At 39.8% G+C, this 14,590-nt stretch overlaps 1 protein-coding gene across 1 annotated transcript in view; it reads right to left on the minus strand.

Moving 5' to 3' along the window:
• Positions 1-6,781: 6,781 nt before the first annotated feature.
• Positions 6,782-14,590, minus strand: part of SERINC5 (serine incorporator 5) — a 91,943-nt gene continuing 84,134 nt past the window's right edge. The window contains exons 10-12 of the mRNA XM_006913182.3: positions 13,910-13,949; positions 13,076-13,220; positions 6,782-11,315 (exon numbers count right to left, since the gene is read on the minus strand). Coding sequence (XP_006913244.1) covers positions 11,168-11,315; positions 13,076-13,220; positions 13,910-13,949 — 333 coding nt within the window. The 3' untranslated portion in view covers positions 6,782-11,167. The remainder of the gene's footprint in view (positions 11,316-13,075; positions 13,221-13,909; positions 13,950-14,590) is intronic.

Below are 14,590 nucleotides of genomic sequence, written 5' to 3' on the forward strand. Positions count from 1 at the left end.
GCAGCCCAGGGGTTGGCTGTACTAGAAGAGTCAGGTTCATGGAGCCTATTAGTCATCCCTCTGGCTCTGCTGACCTGAAATGGTGGAGCCCTTAACCACAGTGACTAAGCATGATCGTGAGAAATTACTACAAGAGACAGCGATACAGGGAACTTCTTAAGCCACGTCTCAGGGGTAAGGCAGACCTGAGGTCCATTTCTCGCTCTGTCGCTTACTCACTGTACAACCGCAGATGGGAGATCACCTCTGAGCCCGTTTCATTTTTAAAATAGGATAATACTAGTACCTACTTCATACAACTGGTGGGAGCTTTAACTGAGGTGATTTGGGTAAAGCACTGAGCCTGGTACCTAGCACATATTAAGTGCTAAACAATATTAGAAATGATAAAGGTGATGATGATGATATAAGTCTGACACAAATAGTAGAAAAGAATAGTCATTGGTAATTAGATACGGCCAACTGACACCTCTCTACCCCCTGCATCTTAACCAGGTAAATTTAAGAAGTTTTTTTTAAGCTATTGGTAAAGGAAGTAGATACAGATTATCTCATGAGGTATGGAATACACAAACAATGGCCAGCCTATATATAAAAAGAGAACTGTGACCCACAACCTGTAGCTACTAGTCCAGAAAGCCAAATAACCCTTATAGCAATCGATCTAAAATGGCCAGGATTTGACATTTTCCCTAATTTTTGCCCGACTTCCAACTTAAGACAAACTGGAGGAAGTTAAATATGCATTCTAACCAATCACGTGGGCTGCCCCACTGCTAGTTAGCCCACCTACAGCTTCCCATGCTACCCGCATCCAATCAGCATAATGGAAACTTTCCCTTTTTTCCACTATAAAACTTTTTCATTCCTCTTCCTGCCTTTGAGTTATGCCAAGTGCAAGTGACAGCAGTTAACTCCCCTGCTATATAGCAAGCTCTGGATAGCCTTTACTGTTCTCATTTAGGTGATGTCATTTACCTCCACCATATTTATTTTTCAAATAGGAAGAGAATAACCTTTTAGGGTTATCATTATGAAAATTCAGTTGAATACACTAAAATGCCAAAATGGGGAAGAACTGAAAATCTGAGTTAGTCTTGACGACCAAGTAAAATTGAGACAAAAACAGCCAGCTAGGCAGAGATCCAATTTGGATTATAAAAAGCAAGTTCATCAGTAAGATCAGTACTGACTGTAAAATCGGAAGCAAATGAAGAGTCAGCTAAGCACAAAAGTTTTGCTGTGACAATATGCAATAAGATCCTAAATGTACTAACTATGAAGTTTCCAGCCAAGGAGAAATATAATCTTCCCTACTGGCAAAATCAGAATTTCATGACATCAGCCAGATAACCACAAAAGAATGTGTCTTGTAATATAAGATGTCTCTAAGCCATCACAAAACTGTGCTCTCTCCAGCCAACTAACCAACATTCATCATCTACCGATTTATCTATTTATTTAACAAACATTTCATTTCATAGCCACATTCTTTTTAAGCTGACAGGTTGAATAGAGATATGCCTCAAACACAAGCTCTCCAATGTACATTATTTTCTTTCAATATTATGAGATATATCTTTCTAAAACACTGTTTTATACATACCACCCTTCCTATATTAAAAACAACAAATTATTTATCCACTGCCTTTTTTGTCCAAATAAAATTTATAAATTTTAATCTGGCTACAAATTTTTAATTAAAAAGTTTTAATCTAGCTACAGAAGACATATATATTTATTGAAATTTTCAAAGAATAAAATTAAAATCAGAATTCCAACATCCAAAAACAATGATTTCTATAAGACACATTGAAAACATATGTGACTAGGGAAAAAAGTAAACCATGAGAATTTTTTAAAAATCTCCTTAATCCCTGTTATGGTATACTATTGTTCAAAATATTTGCCCCACTGAGGGTGGATAATACTTCCCTGACTCATTGCACCAGCCTTGGGTATGTGATTACAGCAACCTCCTTATGGGAGGATTATCTCCACCCTGCTGACCTCAAGACTGTCCATGAGACTTGCTTTAATCAATGCAATGAAAACAGAAGTTAGTTATGCCACCTCTAAGCAGAAGCTTTAGGAGTCACCATGTGGTTCTGCCATGTTCTCTTCCTCTCTTCCATGATATCAGTGTAGGAGAGAGAAATAACTTTCCTTCTAACCCTTCAAAGTTCTAGGCTGGGACCTATATAACAAAGATTAAGAAATTAAGAAAAGAAAAATAGAACAACCAAAAATGTATTGACATGTTATAGGGGAGGAAAAGTAATTTTACCTCTACCTTTCTGAGTTCTTAGCTGAGACCCCTATAATAAAAGACATATTAACAAAAGAAAAACATAAGTTTTTTAACATGTGTACCTCATGTACACATGGGAGATAACCAGGGGAAAATGAGTAACTCTTAGAAGTGGCTTAGAATTCAGGCTTAAATATTATCTTCCTCTGAAGACAAAAGAAAGTTGTGAGGAGGCCACTTATGGGGAAGTGAACAGAGAAAGCATGGTAAACAGAGTACGGTGTTATGCAGATTTAAGTTAATGCCTTCTCCATTAACACTAATAGGGGTCTCCAGGGATTAACCTTTGTCCTACTTGCTGGAGAGAAGGTCACCTTTATAAACTTATGTTCTGTTTTCAGGCAGATAGAGAGAGGGCAGAGAGTTTTTTTGTATCCGGTTCTTCTCAATTGCCTTCCGTTCGAAATAACCCTTCTGCCAAAGTGGCCTAGTTTGCAACACTCGAACAGCAGGGTGAAGAGAACTCAGAGAAGAGCTGCAGATGGCCTACAATAGACATGTGGCACCATCAAGAATTGAACTTTAGTCACTATAAACCACCGAGGCTTTTGGAGTTGCTTGTTACCGCAGCATGACTTTGCCTACACTGGTGGACACACCCAAGTGGTCAACTGTATTTTTGTCTGAAGAGAAATTTTATGCATTGAAATAAATAGAGTTTCAACTTATCTTTTATATATTTAAATTAATTTTAAGCCTTTAAACTTAAGTGTTATTTTATTTACAAATTGAATGAATTTTGTGTTAATATTTTATTATCCAATTTTATTTTAATTAATGCCTACTTGGCTTATAAATTTGATAAATACACCCAAATATTTATTACATTTTTTAAGTTTTGGAAATTTTAAAGTACAGTCTAATTTTAATACATTTGACTTTCTCAAGCCCTTTAAACACCCGACAAAAACCTCATTTCTATAGACAAAATCATTCTAAACATTTAAAACATGCTATCTGAAAAGTTTAACCTTATAAAATTTAACAAGTTTTGACTGAAACATTTTAACATTGATTTTAAATTTAATTACCTGGATCTTCTGAGTTTTTTTTATTAGGTCTTATTCATCAGTCTCTTCACTCACCTCAAAAGGCAGAAAAATATGTATAAAATACTGTAATGATTACAAATTTATTTCTAGATAAAATTCATTAGTAGGCATAACAGCTTGTCATCAAAATGTCTTTGAAAGTATTCCTGCTTTCTGGCAATAACAAGATATTCCAGGTCCTCATATTTCCTGCCTAGACTATGCAATATGCTTTTCTCCAGGGAGCCCTGAGCCCTTCCTCTGGTTTCTGCCTGAAATGTAAATAAGATGGATCTTCAAAGCAGACCCTGGAGCCACAAAAGCCAGAAATTCACAGTGAACTTCGACCTGACATCCATGAGATGTTGAACCCAAATCCCAGGTGTTTTAAGCCCCCCGAGGTTCAGTCTCTGTTACTCAAATGCAATTCCCTACTGATATAATTGTTATCCCAATAGAGAAACCAAAAGAAAGTTCTACACAGAGAAAGGAAAGATTGACCTAAAGGAGACCTTCAGTGGGGGTGGGTAAAGAAAAGGAGATGGGAAAAGGAGACAAGGGAGAGGTGAGATTTGGCTACCTCTGAAAAAACAATTGCATTTAGTAAGGATTTTGACAAAAGTTTGCCTTTTTCCCCTCATGTGTACAACGAGAACTAGAACAGTAACGTCCATGGAATCGTTGTGAGAATTATTCCAGACACAATTAAGGGTTTAATAAACATTAGCTATCATTATTTTAAGCTGGGCCACCAGAATGGAATAGAACTGGGAATTGGAACACCTTAAGAAATCCATTCATTCTCATTAGCTCCCTCTCTCCCTCCTCCCCTCACCATCTCCCCAGTCTCTACCTTCTCCTTCACAACCACTCTGCACAACTGCTTTAATCTTCTATCTTCCTGCAAATTGGCTTTCTCTGTGTCCATGCCGAAAATAGTCACTAACAACAGCTGTTAAGTTTCCCAACACTTTCACTTCTAAGTTCAAATTTCCAGAGAGGCTGACTGCCCAGTTTAGATGGAAAGTCCACTTCCAGATCAATTAACTGTAGCTATGACAACTGTGGGGAAAGAACATAGCTACTCCTTCTACAACCATGTGAACAATGCCCAAAAATTTGGAGCGGGAGAAGCAGCCTAGGTGTGCTGCTGTGAAGACAAAACAATAGATGAACATTTTGAGTACATTTTCTCTGAATGGGCAAGCACGTGTATGTTAATAAAGACCCTCTCCTTGACCAAACTTTAATCAAGCTCCTCTGGGCACTCTTCTTGACTAGGCCTTGACCTTGGCCTTCCGAGTCCATCTTGTCCTTACTGGGCCTACATAGCCTACTCTTAGCAAGAGTCCCCCCCACCCCTGATATCTAATCAAGTTCTTCATCCTCCATCTTTGATGTAAAAGTCTTTGGCCTACCTTTAGCAAGAATCCCTTTACCCTAGATGTCTCCTCTTTTAACTTTCTGGCCACTGGACACCCTCCTTTGTTGGCTATAAATCCCTGTCTGTCCTTGTATTCAGAGTTGTGCCTGATTTCTCTGCCCTGCTGCAGAAGTCTTGAATAAAATTGTTACCATTATAATAAGTATCAGGATAACTTTTTCGTTAACAGTTCATATACACAGGAGTTGGATCGCGCTGTATATATATAGTTTTCTAAATTATTTTTCATTAAACGATACATCCAAAACATAGTCAATGAAGTATTTTTCAACAACACTTATTTTATTACCCACATATTATGTCTAAGATGACACAAGTAAAATGCGGTCTCAGGGTCAAGATAAAGATCTTAAGATCTTGGAAAATTTTAAGAAAATGCTTCTCAAATTTTCCTGGCTAGACAAAAAGACGTCTGAGAATCTTAGGCTTGTGCCTCCTTAATCTCTGCTGGACAAAATGGTTTCTGCAAGGATAAGGGTATTGTCACACTCTGAACCGTAACCCAAAGTTCAGGGGGGCTCTGTCTGGAAAAGATTGGTGGGGTTGGTTTTTATCTAAATATAGTGAAGATTCATAGAAAACATTTTTAAGCAAATTAAACAAAAGCTTGACCAGCTTACACTAAAACGGACAGAGACCTTCTAAACTGAGGCCACTGAGCTCTCAATCACTTTTGGGCAGGAAGCAGCTAAGCAACCTGTTCAGCTGAAAATTGGGCCTTTTTTTGTGGAAAAGAAAATTTGACCTAGAGGGCGGAACTAAGAACTAAATCAGGTCCAGTCGTGCTCGCAGGGGTGGTTCTTTGGGTGTGGTTCTGTGGGCGCAGAGACATGAGAACTAACAAGACAAGTTATCTGCCTCCCATGATCTTAAGTGCAAGTTGAACAGTAATCACTTCAAAACGTGGGGATGTGTGTATGTAAAAACCAGTGAAATCTGAATAAAGTTTGCAATTTATTTAATAGTGTCAAGCGCTTCTGGTAAGAAAGATGAGGATAATACATTCAGCAACATGGAGGTTTTACCAATGACCCTGGAAAGCACTTTCTGACAAAGCCTTATTGTGGTGGGTTCAAGAGTGAATGGAAGAATGATGGCAACGGCAGAGCATAGTTTTTGGATCTTTCTGAATTCCCACTTAAAAAGAGCAACTAGATAGCATAACCAAACCCCATGGACAATATTTACAACAAAAAGTGGTAAACCCCAAAGCACAAGTGGGATGGATGAATCATCAAAAGCCAAAAGACCTTAACAGTATTAGTATCTATCTGGGAAAAAACAGAGGGGGGAAAAAAAGAGCAAATGACAAATTCATAGAGACAGCAAGGAGACAGAGACAGTGGTTTCCAGGGCTGGTGGAAGAGCAAACACGGGACTGCTGTTTGATGAGTATAGTTTCAGCTACGCAACGTGAAAACAGGTCTGGAACTTGGATGCGCCACGTAGAAGTTAAAAATGGCTAAGATGGCAAATTTTATGTTATGTTACCTAAAAAATTTAGAAAACTAATCTCACAAAAACGAAGAAGTATCAAGATTAAATCCTATATAAAGATATTGTAATAAAACAGTATTAAGTATTTAATATTTATCAGAAGACTTACTATTATGATGTCAGTTCTTCTCAAACTGATCTAATGACTCAATACCATCCCAGTCAAAGGAATTCACAAGGTAATTCTAAACTTTAAAGGGAAATGCAGAAGATGTGGAATAGCTAAATATTGAAAAAGAATCACATGGGAGGACTCACACTACTTCTTTAAAGACTTACTTTAATTCTCATACTGAAGACACTGTATAACTAGCATTAATAGGAAAAAAGAACCAAAAAGCTTTGGTTTTCATGTTCATATTTTCCTTCAAGAATCAGAACAGACTAAGAAACTTAAGAGAGCTGATTAACATTTGAAGACAACAAACATCTTGGAAAACACTACCTGGAGGATTTTAATTGTAAATGTATCCATCAGAAGAGAGAAAAAACAACATGTTTTCAGTTTTAAATTTTATTAAAAGTACAGAGTTAACAAGTTTTGAGTTTTTTACATAGTAAGAGACTAGTCAACTTCGGACACTTCAAAAAACTAATATCAACCCACAACTGCTTTTGTGACTAAAGGAGGAAAAAACTATTTAGAAAGTTATCCAAACGCTAACCATATCTGAGACCATTACAAATTTCGAACAGTAGATTTACCACACGTTACATTTTCAAATTCTAATATAGCAAAACATAACCACATGATTTGGCTACAGCTAATTGTTTCAAAAAAGTTTAAAAATTTTAAAAAGTTATGACTATAAAATTTTTGTAGTTTTTTTTTACAAAGTAAAAAAACTTAAATCTTTAATAAATGAAAACACGATCCCCTTAAATTTCTTATAAATAGCTCTCAAGACATATATTACACATCTGCTACAAGCTTTGCTTACCTGAGAGAATTTCCCAGGATCCATCATCCCAAAGGATTAGCTTAAAGAGTTATTCTCCCATCATTTTTCCCACATAAATATGATTAAACTCCTACAGAAGTGAATTTGGACATATTCATTCTTAATCTACCCTTCTCCAATTAAGTTTTTGCTGAAAGGATTTTGATTTAAAACAAAACAAAAACACCTCTTTGGTAAAAGCCAAATATTTTCCCCTTTCAAAATGAACAACTCTGCAAATGATTTACCAAGGAAAGGAAAAAAACCATGATCTTAGAATAGCTAGAATTAGTTCAAAAGACCTGTGTGAAGAACCCTCCAGTCCTTTGAAGTAAGTCCAATATTAGAGAGCCCATCTCTACCTGAAATGCAACACTAGATTAAAATGTGTGAGGCTTTACCAATATAGTAAAGATGGCAGGAAACATGGTGGCTTTAAGAACAAAGCCATATAGAGTTAGTGCTAATAGTAAATTAAGAAGAATGTCCTACAGAGAATTCCATGAACCAAGTGTCTACTGCACTGTCTTTAATTAAGGAGGCCAGTGTTCTCTCTGGACATGCAGGGCCTTAGCCCATGGTCACACCCTTAGTTATAGGATAAACCCTCTTTCATTTCTAAAAGGGGCAGGACACTAATGCACATTAAAATGAGATGCTATTTGGGAAGGCAGTCAAGGGAGAAAAAAGTTCAGGCAGTTTAAATATAGGCTCTGGAATTCTCTCTTTGCAGGTAACATGAAGCACCAATGGTAGTAAATTTCTGGCCAAAATTAAGTAAGTACGTAATTTTAAAAAGGCAGAGGGTGACAACTGGTGGAGGGGAGGAGAGCGGAGGAACTAGCACTGCATGGAGGCCATCCATAATGAAGGAACCTCTGAGGAACTGGAAATAAACAATGTGCTGTGGGAAACCCCTGCTGGCTATTTCTGATGGGCACCAGAACCCCAAATCCCCAGTAACCCCACCCTCCAATTGCCCACATGCACAGTCCATTATACGAGGGCTCCAAAATACCTCTGGCGAACAGTTCCTTCAAGCCATTTCCCAAAAAAGTGCAAAGGCAAAAGCAAAACCAACAAAAGCAAGACCGAATAAGGACAAAGAGTGTCCGAAAGCTTTTGATAGAAAACTCTCTGGTCTTCAGTCAGATGACATGTATACAGCAACACTACCTGAAGAATCCCTTTCCACACTCAGTGTTTTTACTCATGGAAATGAAAGGGGGGAAATTTCCACATGGGATGAATAGCACAAAGAAAACATACACAGAAGTTTTAAAAACTCTTCTTCGGCTTTCATTGTTAAAGGAGTCTGACCAGCAGCTTCTGGAAGTGCACTTTAAAAATCATGTACAAAAGTCATAGGAAGCAAAAGTCTATTATTTAAAAATGAATTTATCAGATGAACACCATCATTCTAGCAACTCAAAGCAATTGGCACAATTTTTCCAGTTTCTTAAATCACAACAGCACAAAAATGTAGGTTCTTTAAACCTATGAATATTGACTCATCACCTGAGTATTGTTTATTACAATTAATTATTTATTAAAGTCAACTTATTTATATGTCCGTAGTCCTCAGAGCACATCTACTGTCTCTCAATCATTCAGATAAACTTGCTCGAAATCTCAGTTAAGAATAAAAACCAGGTGACTATAACTATTTCTCTTGTGTCAAACCAACCTTCCTTCAGAAAGGAACTTCAGGCCACAGACCAAGTCTTAGACAGCTGGAAAAGGGTGGGTTGCCTGGGCAACTAAGGAAGGAAGCTCCAAGGGCCCTGCCACTGGCAATGTCATTTCCCCGAGCTTCTTTCTGCAAGGTAAGGGGGTCAACAAGGGCCAGCCAAGGAGTACACAGCCTTGTTAGCTTAACCTTGACCTGCTGTAAAGACCAGTTCTAAAGTCACACAACTGGCTGCCAGACCCAGCTAGTGGGAAGAAAACATAAAACTGGTCACTGATACAACCCCAGCTCTTGATCTGCCTTTTCTCGTGACCTGCCTTTGCTTGTGGTCTTTCCTAAAAGCCAATCTCGATTACTCAGAGCCCTGTGTCATTACACCATCCACTGCAGTGGCCTCTGCCAGGAAGCTGCTGCTACACACACATGTCCCCAGCTCCCTCAACCTGCTCTGATCCACAGAGTTCAACCCCCACCTGCTTAATGGGGGCTGCACGTGGCGGCTATTCATTTTGTGACTCCAGCATCTTTCAATTGCTGAGCACAAAGATCTCCTGCCTAAAAAAAGAAATGTGATAAAGTTTACAAAACAAGGCTCTCCCATACACATATAATGAGTGTCTTTTAAACCTGAATCTCAGATACTATCAATAAGGCAAATTCCTAGATGAATTCATCCATTGTATTTGTATCCCCTCCCCACCCTTATTTTCTTGGAAGGAGGGCAAAAGAGTAGAAATAAAGAATTTGACTAATTTCCTGCACCAGTATTGTGGTACACTACAGCCCAGCTTGAGTGAGGCCCAATTCTACCCAACTCATACAGTAGGGCACAGGCCAATCTTTTCATTCTCAGACCCTCTCTGCCAGGGAGTTTGGGAGGATTCTTTCCATCCTGCATGAAATACTAACAGGGGCATCCCCGCCTTGTCTCCACTGGGGTCTCTAAGGGACTTTCCACTGAGTTAACGCTTCCCTAACTGAGTACATCAACACTGAAAATGGCAACTGCACAAAGTCCATTCTCTCGTGAGTATTACTTCACAAGTACGTACTTTGGAAATTTCCGTGGATGTTGTTTGTGGCTTAAGTAAACACCTCCACCACCCACCTTTTCTTCTAAGTATATCTGGTCACTTCTACAGCTAGTTAATAGGCCTTATCTGGTCAGCTCTGTTTGAGGTGGTGGGATCCTCACCTCAGCAAATCTACTCCCCAAAAAACCATAATGGACATTAAGAGTGTGGTAGCACTGCAGATCCCTTTTGCTTTTACCATTTCAAAGGCCTCGAGGTGGAAGAGAAACTGAGGGGCTGACCTTACTGAAACGGCAGGGCAGCAGGCTTCAGTCAAGAAGCAACTTTTCAGGTGAGGTCCTGAAGAATTATCACTATTAAAAGCACAAACGAGTAATAATTACAGCCCTCCATCATCTAGACAAAGGACACAACATGAATCCCATTCTATAATCATGTGAATAACACCACAAAGAGTCATAATTATTGCAGTAACTCGGATCAGGTAGTGATAACACGGAAGATCACGCAGGTTGGTGATGGCGAATTGTGCTTTTTCACATTATAACAAAGATGCTGAACCCAGAAAGGATGAGGGGACCTCTAGGAAGAGTGATGGCAGAATGTGAAGTCTGTGATTCCCAGCATCACAACACCTGGGGGCCAGGAGGAGGCCACACAAGGGTGGAGTGAAAAGCAGGTGCTTCCTCCGGTACCCTGTAAATACCGGGGAGCTGTGGAAAGAGCTCGGCAGGCCACGGTGTGAAGAGGGGCCTGCACTCTGGCAGGAGCCGAGGGGCCATAAGTTTGGCGTGTTTTCTTTTCCAAGGATGAAAATGAGAGGCCACACAAGGTAAGTTTTCATCCCTGTGAGATGTCGTGCCCCAAACTGCTTTGGTAAAGACATGCGGAAGGAGAACACAAGCCCAACTGCTTTCCTTGTTTTTAGGGAAAAGACATATACGAAATATATATTATCACTCAGTATCAGCTTGGTTGAAATATTCAATTCTTTTGGGATAATCTGGTAGTTTCTTTTCAAATTTCAGAGTTAAAAAGCTTATCAGGTGTTTTTTTTTTTTTTTTCCTTTTCCTGAAAGCCTTTTCAGACACCCTCGAGCCAGCCAGAGGATGCCAGCTTTTCACAAAGCGCCAGTCACACTGCTCAGTGACTTGAGACACTTGTTCGAAGGACGTCGTTTCCAGCCTGGAGGCCGGAACCAAGAGGATTGCTCAGATCTCACACATAGAACTGCCGAGAGGGACAGCAGAGGGGCGCGACCAGTGTGCACAGGTATAACAGCACGCACATCCAGCAGGAGGCCGTCTTGACCCAGAAGATGGACCAGCTCCCACTGAAGAAGGTTTCGATGTTGGCGCTTTCATAGCTGTGGAAGCAAAGAGAGCCATCTGTCATCAGAGCAGGAAGAGACCGGGTGGGAAGTGTTTCCTTGCTTCTGCCTCCTCCCGCCTTTCTTTCTTTTGTTCCTAAGAAGTGAATTCATATATAATGCACACCCATTTAAAGTGTACAATTCAATGACTTTTATTATGTTCATAGACTTGCATAACCACCACCACCATCAATTTGAGAACATTCTCATCACCCCCAAAACCCTGCACCCTTTAGCTTCCCTCCTGCTTCCTCCTTTCCCCAACCTACTTTGGTCTCTAAGGATTTGCCCATTCTGGGCATTTTTATTCGAAATTATGTGGCCTCTCATGACTGGCTTTTTTCACTTAGCATAATGTTTTCAAGGTGTATTCACGTTGTAGCATGTGTCAGTACTTTATCCCTTTTTATTGTGGAGAAATATTCTACTGTATAGGATACATCACATTTTGTTTATCTACCATTAGTTGATGGACATTTGGATTGTTTCCACTTTTTGGCTATTATCAACAGTGCTGCTATGCACATTGTGTAGAAATTTTTGTGTGGACATATGTGCTTTTTATTCTCACGGGTACGTACATACTTAGGAGTACAATTGCTGGATCATATCAAAACTCTATGCTTAATATTTTGAGGATTTTCCAAAGTGTTTTCTGAAGCGGCTGTGCCATTTTACAATCCTAGCAGGAGCATTAACAGCGTTCTTATTTCTCCACACCCTTGACAACGTGTTATTACCTGCCTGGCCAATTATAACTCCCTCCATCTTTTCTTAAGCATTGGAAGCTCCCTCTCCAGCTTCTCCATCAGAAGGATATTCAAGAAGCATCTCCTCGGTGAAGCTTCCCCCAATCCCACGAGGTCCTCCTCATTCCTCTTCTTCATTTTGTTTTTCTCCCCAATAACATCACTACCTGACATGCTATATTTGATTTGGAGCATGGTCTGTCTCTCCCATTAGAATGTAAGCCCTGTCACTTAGAACAGTGTAGCACATAGAACTCAAATATTTGTTGAATGAATAAAAGCAAGCGCAATGAGTCTAAATGTCTATCCTATGTATATCCCGCCATGTAACAAATTATGATCCAACAAAAACTTTGGATCAAAGAATAAAAAAAAAAATGAGTATGATTCAAAAAGAATCTCTATGTGGTAACAAAGAAAGTCAGGTCCATCATCTACAGCCAACTTAAAAAAAAAAAAACTCAAGGGAGTAAAAATATGTTATCACATTTATATTTTCAAAAATTACATAGGCTTGTAAATGCATAGAAACGTAATGAAAGGATACAGACCATATTGTTAGCAATGGTAATGGTGTGGGGGCGGGGAGGTCACTGTTACTTTTGATACTTTTTCATTAGTTTTTTAAAAGATGTTTTAAACTTTTGTAACAAAAGTGTAAAAACAAAAAAACCAAAATGCAAAGTAGAAAAAATATTTTCCCTTTCTTAAAAGCAAATGATTACTTGAAAATTCCAAGTGCTTCCTCCATTACTATGTTCTTCTAGACTGCCCATATGCAGTTAACGTTCCTTTTTGAAAAGTTGCAGTATGCATCAGCAACTTCATGCCGACAGACTGTTAGGAACTCAGAACTGTTTTTGCAAAGGTGAATACAGCTTGACTTGGAGAAGAGTTTAGTTGACTCCAGGAGATTTAATCTATGCCTCAGCACCTTAAAGAATGGACTCAACTTACTTTTTAAAAGACTGCCCCTTTAAAACGTCTCAGAAATGGGCCACTCACTTGAACCAGTTGGTGACAGTCATCATCACATAGAGGGAAGCCAACAAGAACACGAAGTGGAAATAGGAATAGCTATAAACGGTGCCTCTCTTCTCATCGTAAATGACCCCTGGTCCTTCTTTCATATTCTGCTGTTCTTCAGTGTCTGTGAACCACAAAGCCAGCAGGGAAGCTCAATGAGTGAACACACGCACACTTACCATTTGAACAAAGACACACTCATTTCAACCCCAGGGGCTGTTAAGTTGAAAAGATGTCAAAAGCCATTTGTACACTCAGGCCATTTTACATCTATGCCATAGGCACAAAACTTCCACCCTACCCCAGAACCTTCCTTAGCTGGATGAGTTACCTAACATCCCATTTATTTTAACAGAGCATAAGAAAGAGAGTCCTTGAAAACAAAAAAGTTATTATAAGCTCAGAATAAAGTGAGTAGACCAGGAGTTCTCAAGACCCTGGGATCCTCCAATTCCAGAAGAAAAATAAGCCGAAGGGAAGAAATTGTCCAAAACAAGGTATCAGGACCTCCTGGCATTTTCCAAATTTTCATTACTTTAAAATGTACTTTCTGCTTCTCTGAAACCCACTGTATAACTTAAATATGAGCCAAAATAGACTAATTTCTTACCTGCCAGAATACCAACACAAACACACAAAACCCAGCAAACCTTTGGGAAGAATGTGAAAAGTATAGAAACAGTAAACCGGCCTTTGGAATAAAAGTTTCCCCTTACCATTCAAGTTTTTTGTACCTGAATCCCAAATGCCTATAGACGAGAGGTAAAAGTCTGCAGGGCCACACAGATGCACAGAAGAAAGTTCTCTACTTACCTTCTCCATAGGGACCGAAGCAGAAGCAACACCGAGCTACCTGGGAGAGCAAAACCAACAGAGTCAGGCAGCTTGCCTTCTGCTTTTCTCCATCCACATCAGTAAAGCACTAAAGGCCACCTGCGTGCCAAGCCTTCCCCATCTGAATTACATCCCAGGCCCTGAACTACACACTTTATCCCCTCAGGAGGTTTTGACTAAGCATCTGTTCTTCCCAGATGCGCTGGGTGCTGGTGGTAAGAAATACAATGGACGTGGAGGTGAGCCGCCAGCTCTTCTTCAAAGATGCGCACTTAGTGCTCACTCAGCTACTGCAAGGGCCATGAGCAGATAGTCTCTAGATGGCAGCTCCCAGGTTTTGCCCTGGCAGCAGAGCTGCTCTGCCTAAGAGGAAGCCCTTCCTGGGCAACCACAGGAATGACTACTCACAGCAGGGGTGTAAAGGAGCAGCCACTGACCCCTGGGGGACAGCTCTGATGGGTCTGACCTGCCCTGGAAAACTCACGTGTGGGGTTGGCAGAGATGTGCCCAGCCTGCAGCACCATTCGACACTACCCTCTGCCCAATTCTGCCTCCTTCCCCATCCTTCCTTCCACTTATGTTGATCCCTAATGAATATCCTGCATATCAAACTCTGCCTGGACGGCTGTTTCTGAAAAACTCAACCTGAAACACAAGGTG

The sequence above is a fragment of the Pteropus alecto genome, unplaced genomic scaffold, assembly GCF_000325575.1.
Source record: "Pteropus alecto unplaced genomic scaffold, ASM32557v1 scaffold20, whole genome shotgun sequence".
NCBI lineage: Eukaryota > Metazoa > Chordata > Mammalia > Chiroptera > Pteropodidae > Pteropus > Pteropus alecto.